General features: G+C 38.3%; 1 protein-coding gene across 1 annotated transcript in view; it reads left to right on the top strand.

Moving 5' to 3' along the window:
• The first annotated feature begins 1,582 nt into the window (after positions 1–1,582).
• Positions 1,583–22,983, top strand: part of LOC126203765 (ran-specific GTPase-activating protein-like) — a 34,875-nt gene continuing 13,474 nt past the window's right edge. Inside the window, exons 1-4 of the mRNA XM_049938133.1 lie at positions 1,583–1,727; positions 1,861–2,000; positions 14,900–15,057; positions 15,158–15,286. Coding sequence (XP_049794090.1) covers positions 1,713–1,727; positions 1,861–2,000; positions 14,900–15,057; positions 15,158–15,286 — 442 coding nt within the window. The 5' untranslated portion in view covers positions 1,583–1,712. The remainder of the gene's footprint in view (positions 1,728–1,860; positions 2,001–14,899; positions 15,058–15,157; positions 15,287–22,983) is intronic.

Genomic DNA, 22,983 nt, shown 5'->3' with positions numbered 1-22,983 from the left:
AATAATTAACAAATAATTACAATTTCTTAACAGACCCCAGTTTTATATGCGTCCGCAACCTACAAAAGCCATCCAACAAAAGGTACAAACAAAAGAAGACAAACGAGGATCATAAAAGGAATTTACAATTATCATTGTCTTTGTATGATACATATCGATATGTCCAATTACATCATAAAATATTATATAAATAATTAATATTTATCATCGTTTTCACTGTTTTTTCATATGTCGGATAGATAATGTTTATAACTGTTAGAGGCATAATTTCCTCTCGTCGCACTGTAGCTAAAATTTATCTCGTGGATGTTACACAACCAATATACTCGATCGGCGAAGGTAGTCCCAATCAAAGGACTCATGGCAGAGACAGTGGCAAAAAAATTTTTTAGCAATGTGGGTAGCACGATTCAGCTGTCTGTTGCATGTCACCACAGTCCAGGGTTGACACTATTCCTAAAACTGACTAATCTGTGTGGGTTCTGAAATCGTCATACAACTATATACTACCTGGCAAGTAATGAAATAGTGAAACACTGGCACAGAACATTGAAAGCTGCGATCATGTGTCACGAAGATAGCTGGACCTCTGCACTTCTCGTGGTATTGCAAGGCCTCTACATTACATATAAGCAAGATACAGAAGCTTCACAGCAGAAGTGGTATACAGGGAGACCTTACGCCTACCATCAGAATTTTTTCGACACAGTCAGAACTGAAGGTGATCAATCTTCCATACTTGTTAGAACAAGTGCAAAACCAAATATCCAAGCTGCATCCATCACCAGCGTCACAGCTTGGGGAACATAAGTTTTTGTGCACGAAGATCTAAGTACATGCTCGCATGTAATGTTGAGAACAGACACGGTATGTCCCCCTCTCTAATCACTGTATGCCAGACAATACAGTCCTAAAACGTGATGAACATACGATCCAAATATAGTGCAACGGCAGAAAAGTTCCCTAGGACTAGTAAAGCCCGCATATTTATTACCGTTGGGCTACAAAATGATTCAGGAAAAGAAGGGGTAAACCATGTCCACAGCGGCGGAACGGAAAAAAGGAACAGATCAAGAACAGTAAACGCAAACCTCAACACGATAAGCAAACCCAGAGGGGACGCCGATATTTTGCACAAGAGCTGGTCGACGTGTTCTGTACACATACCCAAACGTTCCTGGAGCTCCGCTCTTCCGCAGAGAGACTGTGTGTGAATCGCCGCTGGCAGAATAAACCGCACAATGTATTTTTGTGAGGTTTGGAAGAGACTCAGTTTTACATTACGTTTTCTCTTTGGGTTTGGAGATGATGCTTTGCATTTTTGTCGTTTGTTAGTTTCTGCAAGTTCGTAAGTTACGCTTTAATAAAACCCAATGTAGCATCCAAAAGCGTCTTGACTTAATACGATGAACCCTTGAGACATTGCCTTTGTTTTTAGTTTTATTATCTCATACCTCTCTTTGTGTGCGTGACATTAGACATACACAAGAAACTGTCATATTGAATACTTTGTCATCAGTTTCCGCCGAAAATGCTATACACAGCTTGGTTTAATATCAGAGGGAGATTATTTTTCTTTGGTTAGTACATCGGAGACGAAATTATCTGTGGTCTTAGCAGACACTCTTTGGCATCGTTTGAGTGAGTTTTGTGTGTGCTGGCGGCAATTGTGTTTGAGAAGTTGTGTGTGGGCACGATTCAAAACATTTAGTATGTCTGAGGACCACGTATGTATTATGTCGTACTGTAGAGTATTAGCTTTGAGCAGATGGAATAAACTGATCGTTTACGGTCCAATGTATGTATCACAAAAAAAACCACCGTACACTGAATTTTCGTGTTTCGGCGTCTTGTCCCCAGGGAGACCATAAGGAAACAACCGAGGAGACAGCACCCGATGAGGCAGTGCAGGAACATGATCCACATTTTGAACCCATCGTGACATTGCCAGAGGTGAAAATAAGAACTATGGAAGAAGACGAAGTTGAAATGATAAAAATGTGAGCACATTTGTTTTAAGAAATTTTGAGATCTTGAATCAGAGTAGTCCGTTATCAGTGGGGTCCTTCCTTACAACGTACTCGGGGTGTTTTTCCAGTACTCCGAACTGGCTCCGTTGATATTATATATATACGTAGCACCATTTAAACTTAAAGCTTCCAGCATCCTGATTGCTGAGTTACCTTTCGCCAAGGCATGATAAAACTCTTCCTTGTGTATTTCTCGTCTGATACACGTAACATACTGGTAACGGTTAACAGAACTGAAGGAAAAGTGTACAGGAGGTGTTTTTTTGACAGATACGCCAGTATTGTTGATCAAAGGTGAACAGTTGAAGGCAAGATAACAGAAGTGCGTGGTGTAAAAGCTGAAAGTGAGAAATGAAAGTCAATTTGAATGACAGCCATCATACAGTCCCACTGACATATTCTTGATCTACTATTTTCATTTTATGATATGTTTGCGTGTTATGAGATTATGCTGAAATATGCCCCAATATTAATAAATGAAAATTTGTGAAGCAATATTATATTTGTGAAATAGATACTCTAGAAATTCGCTGGCTGCTAAATATAGCCACACAAGTGTCCTGGACCAATAATACAACTATCTCAACTCTAAATTTCGCCCTTTCACACATAAATGGACTGTGGATGGGACATGTAGCACACTAAAATTGAAGATAGCGTTGTTAATTGCACACTATTTGACAGTCATTTTATTTGAAGCGTGATATATCAGCATTTGTATGTGACAAATATGACAGACATCTTGGTTAATGCTGTGAAGAACGTACTACTTTACATATCCAGTCAATTGCATATCTAGAAGTATCTAATGCCTGTCGATATTTACTGGATTAAGATAATTGAGCTTAGACTTATGGAGAGATAAGCTGTTAGCATCATTTGTCTGTTCATTCACATTGTGTTTCCAGCGTAAGGGAGGATATTTTGAGTTATTGAAGCATATAACGTCACGGGGATAAAATTACTCCAAACTGCATCTCTAGTCATCTGTGATACTTATTGCTGCTGACTAACTGAAGTCATGTTAGTTCATTCATACAGTGTTCTGGAAACACCTTCATAAAGTGAAAATATTCGTCGATGTGGAAAGAGTCATGTAATATGTTTCCATATTGACCCAATATTATTGTTCATTCAAAATTAAGTTTTTTGTGGCCACTTGTTTACAAACTGCCTGTTGGATTGTGTCTCGGGTTCTTTGGCTGATGTTTGATGGTTTTTATGATTTTTCACCATCACAAGTAGCTGGCATTGTCAAACCACTAGCAATGGAGGGTGAAGCTTTGACAATGCCATCCACTTCTGCTGGCAAATCATCAGAAATCGGCCAAAGAACCTGACACATTGTCAATTACCGTTACTATTGCAGTGGGCACAGAATCATGCAGATAGGACTGTGGATCAATGTAAACATATTGCCTGGTCTGGTAATCATGTTGCATGTCTACACTGGCTCAAAAGTCAGCCAAGGTGCACACAGTCATTCAGGTGATTGTCTGCTCGAAACGTGCGTCACAGTGCAGATGCAGACGGATGGGGTTAATAGTATGCTATGTGGGAATTATTATGGGCTTTCACCTGACCTGTAGTTGTAACCAAAGACACCATGACACCTGTGGACTATAAAAGAAGTTTTGCATCACCTCGGTTCTGAGAGTTCCGGAACCTATACAGAAAATTGGAATAGAGATCAACATAAACATAATTTCCACCCTTGTTGTTGCTCATGAAAACTACATATTGCATGTTGTACCACCATATAGTGAGACCTTCAGAGGTGGTGGTCCAGATGGCTGTACACACTAGTACCTCTAATACCCAGTAGCACATCCTCTTGCATTGATACATGCCTGTCTTTGTCATGGCGTACTATCCACAAGTTCATCAAGGCACTGTTGGTCCAGATTGTCCCACTCCTCAATGACGATTCGGCGTAGATCCCATAGTTTGTTTGGTGGATCACCTCGTCCATAAACAGCACTTTTCAATCTATCCCAGGCATGTTTGATAGGGTTCGTGTCTGGAGAACATGCTGGCCACTCTTGTCGAGCGATGTTGTTATCCTAAAGGAAGTCAATCACAAGATGTGCATGATGGGGTCACGAATTGTCATCCATGAAGATGAATGCCTCACCGATATGGTTGCACTATCAATCAGAGGTTGATATCATGTATTGTACAGCCGTGACGACACCTTCCATGACCACCAGTGGCATACATTGACCCCACATAATGCCACCCCTAAACAGCAGGGAACCTCCACCTTGCTGCATTTACTGGATAGTGTGTCTAAGGCATTCAGCCTGACCAGGTTGCCTCCAAATACGTCTCCAATGATTGTCTGGTCGAAGACGTATGCGACACTCATCAGTGAAGAGAACATGATGCGGTCCATTCGGCATGTTGTTGGACCCATCTGTACCGCGCTGCATGGTGTCGTGGTGGGTAGTGGTCATCCACTGCAGTAGTAGCCCTTTGGCAGCCTGAGCGAGGCATGTCATTGACAGTTCCAGTCTCTCTGTATCTATTACGGTCGCAGGTTCGAATCCTGCCTCGGGCATGGATGTGTGTGATGTCCTTTGGTTGGTTAGGTCTAAGTAGTTCCAAGTTCTAGGAGACTGATGACCTCAGAAGTTAAGTCCCATAGTGCTCAGAGCCATTTGAACCTTTTCTCTGTATCTCCTCCATGTACAAAGAACATTGCTTTGGTTCACTCAGAGATTCCTGGACACTTCCCTTGTTGAGATCCCTTCCTGGCACAAAGTAACAATGTGGATGTGATCGAACTGTGGTATTGACAGTCTAGGAATGGCTGAACTACAGACAATGCGAGCCATGTACCTATTCCTGGTGGAATGACTGGAACTGATCGGCTGTCGGACCCCCTCCGCTCATGCATGGTTGTTTCCATCTTTGGGCGGGTTTAGTGACGTCTCTGAACAGTCAAAGGGACTGTGTCTGTGATACAACATCCACAGTGAACGTCTATCTCCAGGAGTTCTGGGAACCCAGGTGATGCAGAACTTTTTTTGATATGTTTAGAGCAACAAAAAACTAACACTAGTGAGGTTTGTATTGCATTCAAAGTGTGGTGGCTTACAAAAGTTTTCTAAACACAAAGTATGAGAGGCAATTTGTTAATTGTTTATGGAACAGCTCGATAGTTTATTAGCAAATCCATTTCACTCCATAGAAGAACCCCTTCATATGCCCATTATAAGTTTAAGGTTGCAGTAATGTATTTCTGCGTATTTAATACTAAGAAATACAGTATACCTAACTTACTGACAAAGTCTGTAGCTTACAGGCCTACTTATGTCAAATGATTTATAAAGAATATGAAGAACTCTATGTTGGCAATCCTGTCTGCAGGTCAACATTATTAGATTGCTAAGTGCAAAGCAGGCAGAAGACAGCTTTTTGATTAACTTATCCATGTGCTTCAGACACCTAATTTTATTATCCATCTGGTTGCTTAGGTCATAACCAGGTTTCACAGTTTGTAAGAGCTCTCAAGTGTTCCAGATATATCATGTATGTACACCAAGAACTAGAGAGGTACAAGCACATCACCTCACCGAACATATTTTGTTTAATTTTTTTGTTGTTTCACTCCAAATTGTTTATTTCTATTATATTGATTAATAATGTTGCTGTCTATTTTCTATCAATAGAAGACTCCGTGCAAAAGGAATGTCTGTAACACCATACCAGTTTAGTTTCTATGACAATTTTATGGTGTACACTACGGTCATCCCATATCAAGTGGTCTAAAGGTTCCTACTTTACCATCATGTAGTATAACACTTATCACAAATCTCTCTACCAGCGTAAAGTTCCAAGAAATTGGAAAAAAGCGAGAGTGACTCCTGTATATAAGAAGGGTAAAAGACCCGCACAATCAGACAAAGACCCTCAACATCAGTTTGCTGCAGAATTCCTGAATATATTCTCAGTTTGAATATCGTAAGATTCCTGGAGACAGAAAAGCTTCTGTCCACAAATCAGCATGGTTTTAGAAAGTGTTGCTGGCGTGAAACTTAACTTGCCCCTTTTATCACATTATATTGTGTGAACTACAGATGAAGGGCAAGAGGGTGGATTCCGTATTTCTAGATATCCAAAAAGTATTTGACTTGGTGCCACACTGGAGACTGTTAATGATGATATGAGCATACGGAATAGGATCCCAGATATGCGAGTGGTTTGAAGCCTTCTCAAGTGGCAGGACCCACTGTGGGGTCCTCCATGGCAGGTGTTCATCTGAGACAAGGGTATCATGAGGAGTGCCACAGGGAAGTGTGATATGACCACTGTTATTTTCTTTATATGTCAACAATCTGGTAGCAATCTGTGGCTGTTTACTGATGACATTGTGGTGTACAGGAAGGTGTCATTGTTGAGTGATTGTAGGAGGGAACTAAATGACTTGAACGAAATTACTGGTTGATGTAAATAATGGTAGCTAGCTAGCTCTAGATATAGAAAAGGTAATGCAGATGAGTCTGAGAAATAAGCCCACAATGTTTGAATACGGCATTGGTAATGTGTACCCCCTGCCCTCTTCCTTTTACACACACACACACACACACACACACACACACACACACACACAAAATGAGTATCAAGGCATAATACTGCTAAGCAATATGAAATAGAAAGAGCATGTAAGGATTGTAATTTTTAGAAAAAGTCTTTCTCCCATAAAGGAGACCAAACAAGTAAGCATAAACACTGTGGCAGTGATGAATGAAAAACAGTTAAGAAAGTCAACTGTAAATAGTGCAGTGCAGGAAATTATGCAAAATGCCAAAACTGCCAAGTGCAGATGTGAAATGAAGCCTGTCGACACCAACCACTGCTAGCAAGAGGGGAAGGAGCAGATTATGTAAAGACACACCTTAAGTAGCTTGCAGACTAACTTTATAAAGAAAATGCTGTTTTTAACCTAAAAGAATCAAAAATAAATAAATGTACAAACATGTGTATCCAATTTACAGAATACCACAGAAGATGCTTTGTAAATAAAAGTGAAACGTGTCTGCTGTAATTGTTTACATTGCAGTCAGCTCAAGACAGATAACCTAATAACAGACTTATCTCTATATCTGACACTCTGACATTCATACAACGATTGAAAGAAGGGACTGTGTTATGATAGACTGCTGTGAAAAGATTTTGGTAAATCGAATTCAGTATTTTCGCCTTCTGTCTGTTATCGTCTATTTTGGTGCTAGCATAGTCTGAGTGATTGAATAAATGATTTCAAACTGCTTACTCATTTTATGAAAGACCAAAACTTCTTAGGGTTTTTACTCAGATCAGTTGACAAAATTTTACTTTCAGCAATTAAATACTTCTCTAACTGCTCTCCTCACTCATTTTCATTTTGTTCAGTTTTTGTTTAGCGACTAGGTTTTGACTTACATTGAATCTGAGATGAAGTTCTTTGTTTATGGAGCAATATTCTAACATGGCTGTTAAACCATGGTGGGTGGGTTGCTAGATGGTCTAAGATGTTACCTTTACTAGGTGGTTCTCCATATGCTTGTAATAATTTCTAGACAAGACATTCAGAATAATGTCAGATGAATCCCTGTCTCTGGCACCAATTTGGATCCATTATTTTGTTCAGATTTTTTTCTTTACTGATGAGAGGAAAAGTAATGACATTAATGCTCTCAGTGCACAAGCAAAGCAGATGTATAGCACAAGAATCTGCCTTATTAACTGACCATTGCAAGCTTGCTCTTGCTGTAAATCAGTTGATTGTACCTTCAGTCCCATCACAAGGTGCCTTTTCAAGACTTGCTGGCACAATTTGAGAAAATGTTTAAAAATTTTGTATTGGGCACTGGAGCCATTACTGAAATAGAGGATGTGAGAAATATGAGCAAACTGTGTATTTACGTATATACCTTTGATAAAAACATTAACAGTACACGTGTCTTGTCAGGACAATCTTCGACAATGCAAAAACTCGTAGCTTCGATCTTCTAATATTGGCAAAATGGACAATTGTTGCTTTATTTTCCCAGTGGAAGCTTTGCACTGCATCCTGAATGAACAATTTTTGGCAAATTCTATTAGAATAATATGCTTGTCTCTCTCTAGATCACATTTAAGGGCTTTAAGATGCAAGCTTTCAAGTTTGGCAATGTATTGTTGGTAAGACAGATTCCAAATTTTTATTCCCATTTTCTCAATAAATTCATCCACTGTCATCTTATTAGTGTCCAGAGTGTCCCATTTGGTATGGATCCATTGATCTTAGACAATAATTACTTGTGGATCATGAGATATGAAATATCTGGCAACTACAGATGCTACAGCTTATGATCCAGAACATTTTTCACAGCATGTTGCATGCATTTTTTAAATTCCAGACTGCATATTGGTGCTGAGAAACTCAAGTGATTACTTCAAATTATTGGAGATACAAAAGAGAGAACACCATCCTTATTATTGGGTTCTTTATGCCCTTTCATTTTTTATAAGAAGTGTTCTAAACAGCTGAATGTTTTCGAGATGTAATTTTTAAAAAAGACGATGTTTTGCTGTTTGTTTCTGAGTTTTACTAATTTGAGCTCAGTTCCTGTTCATTAGGACTCGTTTACTTTCCCCGTAAACTTCTGAACAGTTGAGAGACATAATACAGGGTATTTATAAATGAATATTGGGGTTTTAACACTTGATAATCTTTATTATATTAAACTTACAGTTATAAATGATATGTCAGATGAAAGAGCAATTCAGTTTTATCAAGAACCTTATAAATGTTCAATGTGAGCACCATTTGTCACACGGCACATGTCAAGTCTATAGCTGACTTCTTCCCAAACGTTGATAAGTGTGTCTTCAGTGATTGTAGCAACAGCTACTTCAATCTGGTTTCTTAATTCAGGCAGGTCTGCTGGTAGCAGAGGCATGTCCACACAATCCTAGATGAAGCCCCAAAGGAAAAAATCACATGGCATTAGGAACGTGGAGGCCATGCAAAGCAAGCCCTGTCATTGGGCCCCTTGCAGCCTATCCAGCACTTGGCTATAGCCTTGATGTGTGTGGTGTGACAAATGGTGCTCACATTGAACATTTATAAGGTTCTTGGTAAAACTGTTTGATTGCTCTTTCATTTGACATATCATTTATATAAAAAGTATAAAAAAGTATAAAGTAATAAATATTATAAAGTGTTAAAACCCCGATATTCATTTATAAACACCCTGTACAAACTGTCAGATTTAACTTGAGTACCATCAGAATATGGGCATATTTTTCCTGCACCTTGACCTTGTCATAGCTTTTTAGGACTTTATATGCTCGTGTTGCAAAACCAAACAAATTTTATTAGGTGGTATAGAACATGGCCTTTCTAATTAAAATGGTTAGTTTTGCAGCAAATACTTTCATGTAAAAGTGGGCTAAAAATAGCTATTTTTGGCATTTTTACAAGAAATGTCAACTTTGCCCTCAATTTTTAAATTATTGGAAAGCAATAGGAGAACAGAAATTTCATATTCTGAGAACTTGTGTTGGTATGCTATTACATGCAATTACTTGCAGAGGTATAAAAAGCGTAGCTTGATTTTTTTTTCCTTCTTTTTTTTCCAGGTGACTGTATTTTTGACTGAATTTGCATCAAATTATCTATATATGAAAATAGCTCACAAAATCTTGTTCTATTATTTCACTTATGAGTACAATGTGGTATAGTTTTTTTCTTTCAAGAAAATATTGCCAGAGATATTTACTGTCAAGGGTGCTCAGAACTATTGTGCACTGTCGAAAGCTGCACTATGTAGTCAAACAAATTTCTGTATCAGTAAGAGTATTAAATTGTTGAAATGAAACTTTATCAGTGTTTATTGGGAACATGTGTGAATGTTTACACAAAATGCCAGCAGAGTAATTTTTCTGTTTACTTCTTCCGAAACTGAGTATGAGAGATTATATATTGCTTTCTCTCAATGTAAATGGTGCAATGGAAGCCAATCTGAGCAGGTGTTAAAATGTTTCCAGAGAGATGGTTCAATATTCTGGTGTGAGTTATCTTCTCAGGTATTTTGAGAACACCGGAAGGAGGGAGATGTGTTTGTAATTACTTATCTCCACTATTAGAAATGGATTTTACAACAACGTACTGGTACTTCATCCTCTCACCTGTTTTCTTTCCCCCTTTGTTAAGGTAATTCAAGGGAGTGAATACCACATCAGCACAAGATTTTGGTTCTTTGCATAACGTAACAACATAACCAGAAGAGTTACTTCATTCCAGTGACATGACGATTGTGAGATCACTAACAGATGGTTCGGCTAAAACCAATGATTGGTAGTGGAGTATACAATGTGTAAGTCTAATGGATGTGCCTTTGATGGTCCTCTTGCCTCCTTTGTGTTTCCTGGCACTGTTAGAAAGAATTTTTTGGATTTAATAACCAATTATTTGAATTTAATATCATCACTCACTGTCACCAAGGATTTGAGTGTGATTTCCCTTATTGGGTTTATTCACTCATGACTAATAATGCTCCAAATTGCTGTTGCCTGTTTGTAATTTCGAATTTCTTGTGCGTTGAGCTTTTCCATTTTTGATGATATGGCAAAGAATTTTGCAATGCTGCCTGTGTAAAGCTCTCTTTCGTGGGCACAAGATACTTTTGAGCTGAGTTGGTAACCATATTTTCCCTTAACGCCCACTAACTTTTCAAGTTGGGTGTAAAGCAAAAGACTGTATTGACATTGTAATAAGATGTTTTTGAGGAAAGGATAAGATTTCTACTCTACTGTGTGTTCATGGTACTCTACTTCTCATTGTTCAGCTTGTAATTTCTCTGAATAATGTGACTGACTCAACATGTATGATTCCTTGAGACTGTAATTTTTACTCTTAGCGAAACTTGATTGATGTGAATGCTTTATTCCTGCCATTTGACTTCCACAATCAGATAAACCATTTATTATGGGGCTCACATCTATTTTTGGAAAGAGCTTGATTTGCAGATGTTTTATCAAATGCGCTTTCATTATGTCATATTCTTGTTGGAAATATTAGTGTGTTTGTTGCACAGCTCGCAGTGTATGTGCGTGTTTTGGAGCACACCAGGATGAGTTTACAGTGTCTCCCCTGCCCTCTAAACTCCCCAGATTTTAACTTGATTCCATCAGGCTGTTTGGGCTCTGCACTCTTATCAAAGAAACCTACAGCAGCTGGCCACAACACAGGAGTTGGCATGGCTCCTCATCTCGGTCAGTACCTTGTAGAACTTAATGTAACCAGACAGTGTAGATCCAACCATCATTTTATTTATAAAAACTGTTATGTATATGACCTCATTAGGGTTGAACCACTCAAAAAATATGAACTTTGTATGTTGTTTGAATGCTTAAGATATTGCATCATTGCCTTAGAACAAATTGTGCAAAAATTAGTCTGGCTGTTGACATACCTTACGTATTTACAATATGCACAGTGTTAGTGGAGACTTTTGGGTATGATATACATAGTAGGTGCTGAAACAACAATTTGAATTCTTCAGTTAAAGTGCACTTCCAGTGTATGCCGCTGTTGCAGTGCATGCCGTTATTTGTAACATCTTGCATGTTGGTTGATGGAACTGTATATTATGAATTAGGAATCAGTTGTTGATAGCCATAGTTCCCATTCATAATTTTCTATGGTTTGTAAATAAAGTTGGTATTTTGTTCTGTTAGGTTAGACTGTAAACACCAGAATTTTTGGCAAAATGGGAAATAAGACATAAAAGTAGATTATTGCAATGATGAATAATGTATACCCCAGGCTTTGCTACACATCAGTCTGTTACGGCAATTCTATTTTTGTGTCAATTCATTGGCTTTACCAACTGACAAGCGAATAATTACATTTCAACTTAACATTGGCCTTCATAGGTCAGTCATTTTCCTCTCCAAGCAAAGAAATATGAAAATTGGTAACTGTCCTTAAAATTTGTGATAGTGAGATCAGTGAAAGTTATTCTGGCACTTTCCGTATTGAAAATAAATTTAATCAAGTCAAATGTTCACTGAAAAAAATAATTAGATTCAGTGTTACCCTTTGGTTACCGTATACAGTCAACTGAGTGGCTGTGACTGATATCAATGAATTGCCAACATCAGCATGCAATGTATGGGCCACTGACACCGTTGGACAAATTTTCTTCTGTTGATGCTTATGGAATGGAAGGATTGGCCTCTTTTTTTCTAGTGTTGGGTGCCACAGAAGACAACCAAAGTGAGTATCACTGTTTTTGAAGTTGCAGACTCTGTTCTGCAGTTGTCTGTCCTCATCTTTTTGTTCTTAGATGTATTTGGATTCTGTATTCTTTAGTTATGACATGATAAATAAATAAGTTAAGACAAACAGAAAAGTTTGCATCACTGAAGTAGTGTGTTCATGGAAGAATATACTGTATATGGAGCAAACCGTTTATATAAGAAATTCATCTCCTGAGTGCATTGCTATTGCAGTTTGACTCCTATTTTCTGGTAAGACAGGTCATAACAAAATTTAATAGAAGCAGGAAGAAACTATGTCCAATACTTATTGTCAAAGTATCTTGTTTCTGGAAGAAGATGCTTTATTTAATATAGAGGAATTGTGTGATAAGAAATTGAAACATTCTTAAACAAATCTTATTTCAGTATGATTTGTGGATTATAATGAATGTGATAGTGTGATGTCATTATTTAGGCTGTTACAAAAGTGTCTTTGAGAAATGGTGAAATAGATACAGTTGGTTATAGATACAGTTGGTCACTGTCAGCAGGTGTAATTTCATTACTCATGATACTTTTAAAAGTTGTAAAAGATCCCAGATTTTGAAATTATAAGGCTTGAAAGTTTCTAACTTTTGACAGTCTATTCCTCTTTCCTCTGCGAGGAAAGAATTAATAGTTTTAAAAGCTGGGAATAGTTTTTAGCTTTTAAATATGTGTATTGATAGTTTTGAAATTTAATTTCGCCCTCTGCATGTGAGTACCGACCAGCAATTCTACCTCTTTGTGATTTTGAAGATTTCTCAAGTGAATTTTTGATTTGTTATAAATAAATGCAGACACAGCTTAACTTGGTCAACAGTCACACATTGCAAGCAAAATATTGGAAATATGTGTGTTCAGGTTAAATTTAAGATTTGTGACAGTGTTGTGTAAAATTGATATGTCCCCATTTAGCTTTAAATGTCAGGTTTCAATAGGGGCCTACTGAAAAGAGTTCTAAGATGCATTTGGTACCAGATATCCGAGGACAGTGTGTTCTTTTTCTGGACTAGATGATGGTGCTGCATATACTGACAGCAAACGTTTGTGTCGTAAAGACTTACATACAAAATCGTAGAGGTGGCTGTTCAACCTTTGTCAAGAACTCAATAAATGAGCTGATAAGTGCATTGGGAAAGCTTGTCACATATTAAACTATAAGGGAGTACCTTTTCTATGCATGGCTGTGTACCTCTGCATGCTAAGACTATTGTTGACTTAAAAGGGAATATTTTCATTTCGAAATTTTTTGGACCCTGAAAGATGTCAGTGCTCAAATGCTGAATGCAAACATTACTTCTTTAATGTTCCTCCATGTGTGAGGTTCATTCAAATGAAACCTGGTCAGTGCATCTACCTTTCCCTTACACATAAGGTGGCGCCATCTATTGGTAGAGAGACTGACGCGTGCGCACCGTTTGATGTTGCTTAGCACCAGTGTGGTTTCACACTGAAGAGAAGGTGGTCACACAAGTTATCGTCCACTATCAAACAGGCAGGCAAGTAAGCAGGGAGAACGAGGAGTGATTTGATTTTTGGCGGTGGAGGGAGTTAGAGACCATGAAATGTATTGACGGATGAAGGCAGTTTATGGTGAGTACAATCTTAGTTGTTAAAGTGTTGTGGAATGGCACAAACGATTCCTTGAGGGACACAAGTCACTGGAAGACAAATCTCGTCCCTGACAGGCTCATCATCACTCTGGAAATCGTTGCAGAGGTGAATGTTTTAGTTGTGGACAACTGCAGAATCACGATGGACGAGATCCATCGTTTACCAGGTATTAGCATGGGAACCACCTACGCCATAATGCATCAGCATTTGAATTTTCGAAAAATCTGCACCCAGTGGGTTTCCCATCAACTGACTGTCGAAATGTGCAATACTCAAATGGCGGTTTTGGTGACTATTTTTGAGTGTGTGTACTGTGTATAACTACATTTTTGAGTTAGTAAAATCGTTACAGTTACTTTACATTAGTGACCGGGTTTCATTTGAATGGCCCTTGTACTGGTGAACCATAATCAGTTCCTGTACTCTTGGTTTTAAATAACCTTTGCCAGTTTCATTTTTATCCACAAGACTAGGTTAATCGATCACAACTCTCATACCCATGGTTTCAGCATTTTCTATGAGCATTTCCTTTTTTATTTTTTGACCTATCTCCTCTCTGCTATGGCTGCTTCATATATTTCATTCCATCATATATTCCTTTTATTTGCTATTGCCTCATTATCAATTGCTTTGGATATTTCTTGCCAGTAGTGTGTCGGTATTAAATTTTATTATTATTCCAAATAATTGCAATACTTAAGTGCTGAACAATGGAAACTCCAGGTTGGAATATCAACAATATAAGGAAAAGGATAGATTGCTACTCACTGTAAACATGGCATGAATTGCAAACAGGTACAGCGAAAAGACAGTCTTTTCATTGTGCCTGCCCGCAACTCTGTGTCATAATTGCTGTGAGTAGCAGTCTATCTTTTCCTTATATTGTCAGTAAATTTGTGTAATTTTTAAGCTGACTACCGAAAATAGTCCACTTAAAAAACATTTCAAATTCATGATGTTGGTATAATTTGTTACAGGCGGGCAAAATTGTTTCGCTATGACAAATCAGAATCTCCACCTGAATGGAAAGAGAGAGGTACAGGAGAAGTAAAGCTACTAAGGCATATTACGAAAAATACTGTCAGAGTTGTTATGCGAAGGGACAAAACATTGAAATTATGTGCAAACCACTTTGGTAAGTTACCTGATACTGATATACCACCTTTTATGATACCTCCATCTTTACTCATTTTCAATATTGAATGGTATTGTTAAAGTAGTGTGTTTGTCTGCAGTGACACCATGGATGGACTTGAAACCAAACTGTGGCAGTAACAGATCGTGGGTTTACAGTGTAGATGCTGAATTTGCAGACGGTGAAGTGAAGAAAGAACTGCTGGCAATGATGTTTGCAAATCCTGAAAGTAAGTTCTGTTGCAGCTTGTAAGGGATGAGGCTCAACATGTCAAATTTCTCTCTTCAGGTGTAGCGAGCAGAATATGCGAGAAGTGTTTTTTCCATCAGTTTTTCACACATATTTTTTCTGTCATTTGTGCTTAATAGCACTGGAATTGAATGTAATGTAACACTTCAGACACAAAATATTGTTGAAGTAAGGAACAATAGTTTCTAGGTCTGGAATTATTGTGGCAACTACTTCAGAATTTTCTGGGCAGATATATTGTCATTTAACAAGAATTGTTGTCACCTGCCTCCTTCTGTGGGTAATGCAATGTGAAAAGATGCAGTCTCACCAATAAAAGCAGCAGTGTCATAGGTGATATACTGTGGGACAGTGGTCATAAATGAGCAGTTGTCAGTGGATGTGTCATTAGATACCATGGTAGCATTGATGTGATAAAAATACCTTAAAAGACATCTCATTCATACTAATACGCCATGTTCAGGGAGACTTCAACATCCATACTACCACAAAATGAAAAGCACTGATAAGCCATATTGGATTACCAATAGATGAATCAAAAATCTTTTAAAACCATTCAGAATGTTATAAGCTGCAGTATGTAGTTGCATACAACAGGCTGGGCTTATTAACAGTGAAGTTGCTCAGTAAGTAAAACTAAGAACTTACATTCTTGATGAGTGGTGTTCGAATGCCCATTCTCCCATCTTGACTTTGGTTTTCTGAAATCATGTAAGAGTCAAATGCTGGGACTATTGCTTTACAAAAGAACATAGCTGATTTCATTCTGCATCCTTTTCCTCTGTGCTCATGTACAGCCTCTTCCTCTTGTAATAAAGTGGATTTGCTTATGTACCACAAAAAGTTACAGGCCAGCAGAAAAGCCAGGTGATATTGGTGTGTTTGTGTCAATTGGTGCATTAGCTCTATGGAAAAAAGATACTTCAGAGATTGCAGTGTATGGCTAATGGATGTTCCTTGGTACACCTTAAATTCATTGGGCTTCTCCAGTGTAGTAGTATTGTGGATGCTAGTAACCAGAGAACTTCCTAATGTCACATGGTTAAAACATACTGCTAGTGAAGATGTTTTGGAGTGTTTGTGGCATTACAGTGGCATGTGAAAGTACTTTGACTCAAAAAATCTGTAGAAGGATCCTAGCAAACCTGCCTCAAATTCTTGGTACAAATACTCTAACAGAAACACTGTTTGAACAAGCAGTGCTTGACTAAAATTGTCCCATTTCCTTTGTGTGTGGTTAGGCCCATATTTGATACTGCTGAACTTCTCTTGTTCTGCCAGTGCTAGTTTGCTTTTTATGTCCTCCTTGCCCCATCCATCATGGGTTTTTTTGCTGTCCAGGTAGCAGAATTCTTTAACTTTGTGTACTTTGTGATACCCAGTTCTGGTAAGTTTCTCACTGTTGTCATTTCTGCTACTTCTCACTGCTGTAGACTTTTTTCAATTTAGTCTCAGTTCCATGTTCTGTGTTCATTATTATTCAATCTATTCAACGTACCTTGTAATTCTTCCTTACTTTCCCTGAGGAAAGCAGTGTCATCAGCAGTTCCTATCATTGATGTTTTCACCCTGAATTTTAATCCCACTCGTTAACCTTTTATTTCCATAATTGCTTCTTCAGAATACAGATCAAAAAGTTGGGGGGAAATACTACATCCCTGTCATACACCTTTCAACCAGAGACTTTGTTCTTCGTTTTACGTCTTATTGTTTTGTTTTGGTTCTTGTATGTACTGTGTACTACCCTCCTTTCCCTATAGCTTACCTGTGTTTCCCTTAGAATTTCGAACATCTTGAACCATTTTACATGGTTGAATGCTTTTTCCAGGACCACAAATTTTATGAGCAACTCTTGACTTATTATTATCGGCTGCAATGTCAGGATACCTGTCTGGTGCCTTTAACTTTCTTGCTGTCTTTGGAATTGTGTGAATGATGTTTTTTCCTGATTGTTGCCACTTTCCCGAATTGCTTTAGAAAATCTGATGGAATGTTGTCAATCTCTTCTGCCTTATTTGATGTTAAGTCACCCAAAGCTCTTTTAAATTCCAATATTGGATCATTGATAAACTCCTGTTTAGTCTTCTATCGCATCACAACAAAATCTCCCCCCCCCCTCGCCCCACTTCCTTCATAGCGACCTCCAGTGTACTGTTCTCTCTTCTCCCTACATTTAACAGTGGAATTCCATTGCACACTTAATTTTATTGCACTTTAATTTTTATTTCACTGAAGGTTATGTAAACTTTCAATTTCATCACCTTTTTCATGCAGCCATTTCATCTTAGCTTCCATGCACTTCCTATTTATTTCATTTCTAAGTGACTTGTATGTCTGTATTCCTGAATTTCCCTCAAAACTTCTGTGGTTTCTTCACAGTTATGTTCCTTGTACCAACTTTGAAATATAGAAAGTCCTTGATCACACAATTCTGTTAAGCATTATGCATTTCAGAATTTCATCATCAGACTGAAGCTGTGGATTGAAGTGTACAAGAAAATTAATGATGGTAAATATGTACGTAATAACATAAGTATTCATCTAAATATTGGTGTGTGTGTGTGTGTGTGTGTGTGTGTGTGTGTGTGTCCCCACACACACACACTCCATGCTACTGTATCCTGTGCAAGCTTCATCATTTCCCACTACCTACTGCAACCTACATCGTTCTGAATATGTTTAGTGTATTCATCTCTTGGTCTCCCCCTAAGGTAAGTTTTTCCGCTCCCGGGATTGGAATGACTCCTTACCCTCTCCCTTAAAACCCACATCCTTTCGTCTTTCCCCTCTCCTTTCCTCTTTCCTGATGAAGCAACCGTTTGTTGCGAAAGCTTGAATTTTGTGTGTGTGTTTGTGTTTGTTTGTGTGTCTATCGACCTGCCAGCACTTTTGTTTGGTAAGTCTCATCATCTTTTTTTAGATACGTCTAAATATTCCTATATACAGAAATTTCAGTTTGTATTGTACTTACATAAAAATCATACTTTAGTACAAAGCTCACGAAAATGAGCACATTGACTACAATACAGACCTCATCTCATCTAGGCATTTTTGACACTCTCATTATATATTCGGATAGTAGGATTGCCAAACTGAATGTGGCAACTAAGCTATCAAAGAAGTAAACAAAGGCCAGTAAGTGGCGCTAGCATTAGCTGTGGAAAGCAAGTCATAGAGTAATTTTACAAACTTCTATGCATTGCAGTTAGGTACATGTCAGAACTTCATGAACAGCTTGACAAAATTACATTTGTGCTACTTTATGGAAGAAAAACCCTTATACGAATGGCATTAAAATGTGAAGGACTAAGTTTAGGACCATCACTAAATAAAATGTTACATAAGTATCACCAAATGTAGTCAAACTACAATAGATGAACCTGTAATAAATGATATAACAATTATTTAGGAGAGCCCAGATTAGTGGGAACAACTCTAAATAAAAAAGTAACTATTATACAATAAAAGGGATTTTTCTAACATTTTAGTTTAGTGTTAGGTTGTATAACTATACAGCTGATACCAGTTCACCACATCACAAAAAGAAATGTTACAGGGGTACGACCAACTGTAATCATTACACTTGTCGAACAAACAGCGGATGATGATCAGTATAATCATTTAGGTAAGCCTAGATGAATGGCAACAGTTTGAAATAAAATATTACAATTCTTTATTTTATATTAAGAAACTTAAAGATGTTGTTGTTGTTGTTGTTGTGGTCCTCAGTCCAGAGACTGGTTTGATGCAGCTCTCCATGCTACGCTATCCTGTGCAAGCTTCATCATTTCCCACTACCTACTGCAACCTACATCCTTCTGAATATGTTTAGTGTATTCATCTCTTGGTCTCCCTCTACGATTTTTACCCTCCATGCTGCCCTCCAATACTAAATTGGTGATCCCGTGATGCCTCAGAATATGCCCTACCAACCAATCCCAATCCCTTCTTCTAGTAAAGCATAATGGTTATACTATTCAGAAATAAACTGATTTCGTGTGGATTTATATGCAAAGCAATGCGAACATGTACAACAGTACAAAATTGTAGAGCTATATATAAGAAAATAAACTCATTGAATTGCTATAAAAACCCAAACATTCAACTTTCGTAAGGTTAACTACAACGTAATACACATGTGATGTAATTCTATTTGGTATGAGAAGTTAAAATTACTGTGGCCATAATGAGGAACACATAGTGAGGAAGCATGTGCGTGTTGTGATAAAATTAGAAAGTAAATCAAATGAATAGAATGAAGTACTAATATTGGTGAAATGAAAAGTACCGATGCACTACACATAGTCTATAATTAAAGGAGCTACACTGCGAGGTAGTTACACCACGGTGGCGGCTTGCAAGATCAGTGGTCCATCTCTTGGCGTCCAGTGAATGTATAGAGGAAGCCTGGCAAGACAGCCACCATAGACTGGCTATGAAAATGGTGGCACCATCTAACAGGGCAGAACATACTAACGTATATAGTGGTATAACGGTTGCATCTCATATAGCTCATGAATTCTGAGAACTTTCTGGTCATTAAGTGACCAACGCGACTGACAGATGTGATGTGTGTAGATTTCAAATTCTTCCAAAATGTCTTAACAGACAGCTAGGAGAAGCAGCATGTGAAACCTCAAGTCCTTTGGCAATCGGCAACAAGCCATGCTTCTTTGTTTTTAAATGCTATCCCAGAGCACTGGCATTGCTAGGATATGAATACTTTCTCCATCTGGACCGAAATCTCTCTCCCATTCTACCAATATATAAATTACTGCTATCTCCACATTGTATCTCATATATACCTGGCTAACTCCTTGGTTTCCATCCTAAGTCGTACCATAATCGCATGTGCCAATTACCTCTAATTTTAAATGAAACATTGATATTAGCCTTTTTCAGAACTTGCACAATTTTGTCACGGAGGGGCCATTGTAGATTACTCTAACAAAATGACTTTTTTTGGCTACCTGTGTAGAGTAAAACCATTTACAAATGCTTCCAGCTTTATACCCACTTACTACACCCACTTCAACCGATATTATCTATATCAGTTTTATATTTATATTGTACAACACCAGTTATTGGTTGCAAATGTCTTCTATTCTGATTGAGTAAAAACTTCCACTAACATTGTTTACGGTGTTACCTAATGACACACATTTCATGCTTTTGGTATATGAGGTTCTTTTCCATGAAGGTAGCACAAATGTAATTTTGTAAAGTTGTTCACAAGGTTCTGACATGTAGTTATACCGGGTGATCAAAAAGTCAGAATAAATTTGAAAACTTAATAAACCACGGAATAATGTAGATAGAGAGGTAAAAATTGACACCCATGCTTGGAATGACATGGGGTTTTATTAGGATAAAAAAAAAAGTTCACAAAATGTCCGACAGATGGCGCTGGACAGCAAAATGTCAGTGACTGCGCATGACAATTGTGTATAAAAGGAGCTATAATGAGAGAGAGAATCAGATGTGTCAGCTGTCGCAGCATGTTGACGTTACCTGAAAAGGTGCTTTTAGTGAAGCTGTATTATCAGAATGGGGAATGTGCTAGTTCAGCACTATGATCCTATCGCCATAGGAAGGGGATTCGAACAGGTAAAGGTCCGTTGACAAATGCAGCTGTGGTGGGAATGATATCAAAGTTCGAAGCCACGGGTTGTTTAGATGATAGACCCTGTAGTGGCCAACCGAGCACAAGGCGTAATGCTGCTGAGACAGTTCAGAAAGAAATGGAGACTGTAGCAGGTTCGTCTATGCACGGGGAAGTAAGCGATCGTGCGGTCGCATGTTGCACCGGCATTCCATACACTACTGTTTGGTTGGCACCGAGGCATACCCTCCGATGCTATCTGTACAAAATCCATTGGCATCGTGAACTGTTACCTGGCGATTTAGTGAAGTGGGGGGCATTTGCGGTGTGGGCGTTTCAAAAGATGGCAGATGATGATGATGATTGGTTGAGTAACGTGTTATGGACCAACGAAGCTCATTTCATACTCAGAGGGTCTGTCAACGCCCGCAACTGCAGAGTTTGGGCTACCGAAAATCCTAGAATTGTCGTGGAAACTCCATTGCACGACGAGAAAGTCACGGTATGGGTTGGATTTACCACATCTACCGTTATCGGGCCTTTTTTCTTCGAGGAAATGCATGATTCTGGTTTTGTAACTGCTGCCGTGACAGGTGAGAGGTACGCCGATATGTTAACAGAATCACATCATCCCCATCCTGGCTGATAAACACCTGTTGGAACGTACGATGTTTATGCAGGATGGCGCTGCACCCCATATTGCTAGACGCGTGAAAGATCTCTTGCGCACGTCGTTTGGTGATGATAGTGTCCTCAGCCGCCACTTTCGTCATGCTTGGCCTCCCAGGTCCCCAGACCTCAGTCCGTGCGATTATTGGCTTTGGGGTTAGCTGAAGTCGCAAGTGTATCGTGATCGACCGACATCTCTAGGGATGCTGAAAGACAACATCCGACGCCAATGCCTCACCATAACTCCGGATATGCTTTACAGTGCTGTTCACAACATTATTCCTCGACTACAGCTATTGTTGAGGAATGATGGTGGACATATTGAGCATTTCCTGTAAAGAACATCATCTTTGCTTTGTCTTACTTTGTTATGCTAATTATTGTTATTCTGATCAGATGAAGCACCATCCGTCGGACATTTTTTGAACTTTTGTATTTTTTTTTTTTTTTTTTGGTTCTAATAAAACCCCATTTCATTCCAAGCATGTGTGTCAATTTGTACCTGTCTATCTACATTATTCCGTGATTTATTCAGTTTTCAAATTTATGCTGACTTTTTGATCACCTGGTATGTAAAATCAGGAGGCAAGGTATAAGGAGTTGCAGACGATTGTTGAAGTGGCTATAGCAAATGAGTATAAAGCTAAAAATAGTCATAAATTGTTTTATTCTATACAGAAGAAGAAACCCAAGGTAGTCAAAAAAGGGGATAAAAAGGTTGTTTTATTAGTCTAGTATACAATGGTCCCCACTGTGACAAAAGGCTATCAATATTTTATTTAAAATGAGGGGTAATTTACAGATGCAATTATGTCATGATGTAGGCCGGGGACCAAGGAGTATTTTTAGTAAACCAGATGTACATAAGATACAATGTGGAGACTTGATAACTTCTATATCGATAAGATGGGAAGAGATTTCAATACTAAATACAGAGAGCACTCGTATCCTAGTAATGCCAGTTTTCTGGGACAGCATTTGAAAACGAAGCAGCATGGCTTGTTGCCAATAGCCAAAGGACTCGAGGTTGCATGTCACCTCTCATTGTCGCCTGTTAGATATTTTGGAAGAATTTGAAATATATACACAATGTATCTGCCAGATGCATTGGTTGCTTAATGAGCAGTTTTTCAGTGAGAACTTGTTCTTAGATTGATTTGAAGACATCATATGAAATGTATCTCGGATTTGACCCAATTGCACTAAGGTTGCTTAGATTAGCCATAATCATCTATAATTTGTGAGCTATATATGATGCAACCATTATAGCTGCAGATATGTTAGTATCTTCTGCTCTGTTACGTGGTGCCAAAATTTTCATGACCAGTCTGATGAGGCTGTCTTGCCAGGCTTTATCTATAGATTCACTGGACACCAAGAGATGAAGACCTGTTCTCGGAAGCTGC

The sequence above is a fragment of the Schistocerca nitens genome, chromosome 9 (assembly GCF_023898315.1).
Source record: "Schistocerca nitens isolate TAMUIC-IGC-003100 chromosome 9, iqSchNite1.1, whole genome shotgun sequence".
In the NCBI taxonomy this organism is placed as follows: Eukaryota; Metazoa; Arthropoda; class Insecta; order Orthoptera; family Acrididae; genus Schistocerca; species Schistocerca nitens.
Note: the sequence above shows the minus strand (reverse complement) of the source record. Positions and strands in the feature narration are given on the sequence as shown.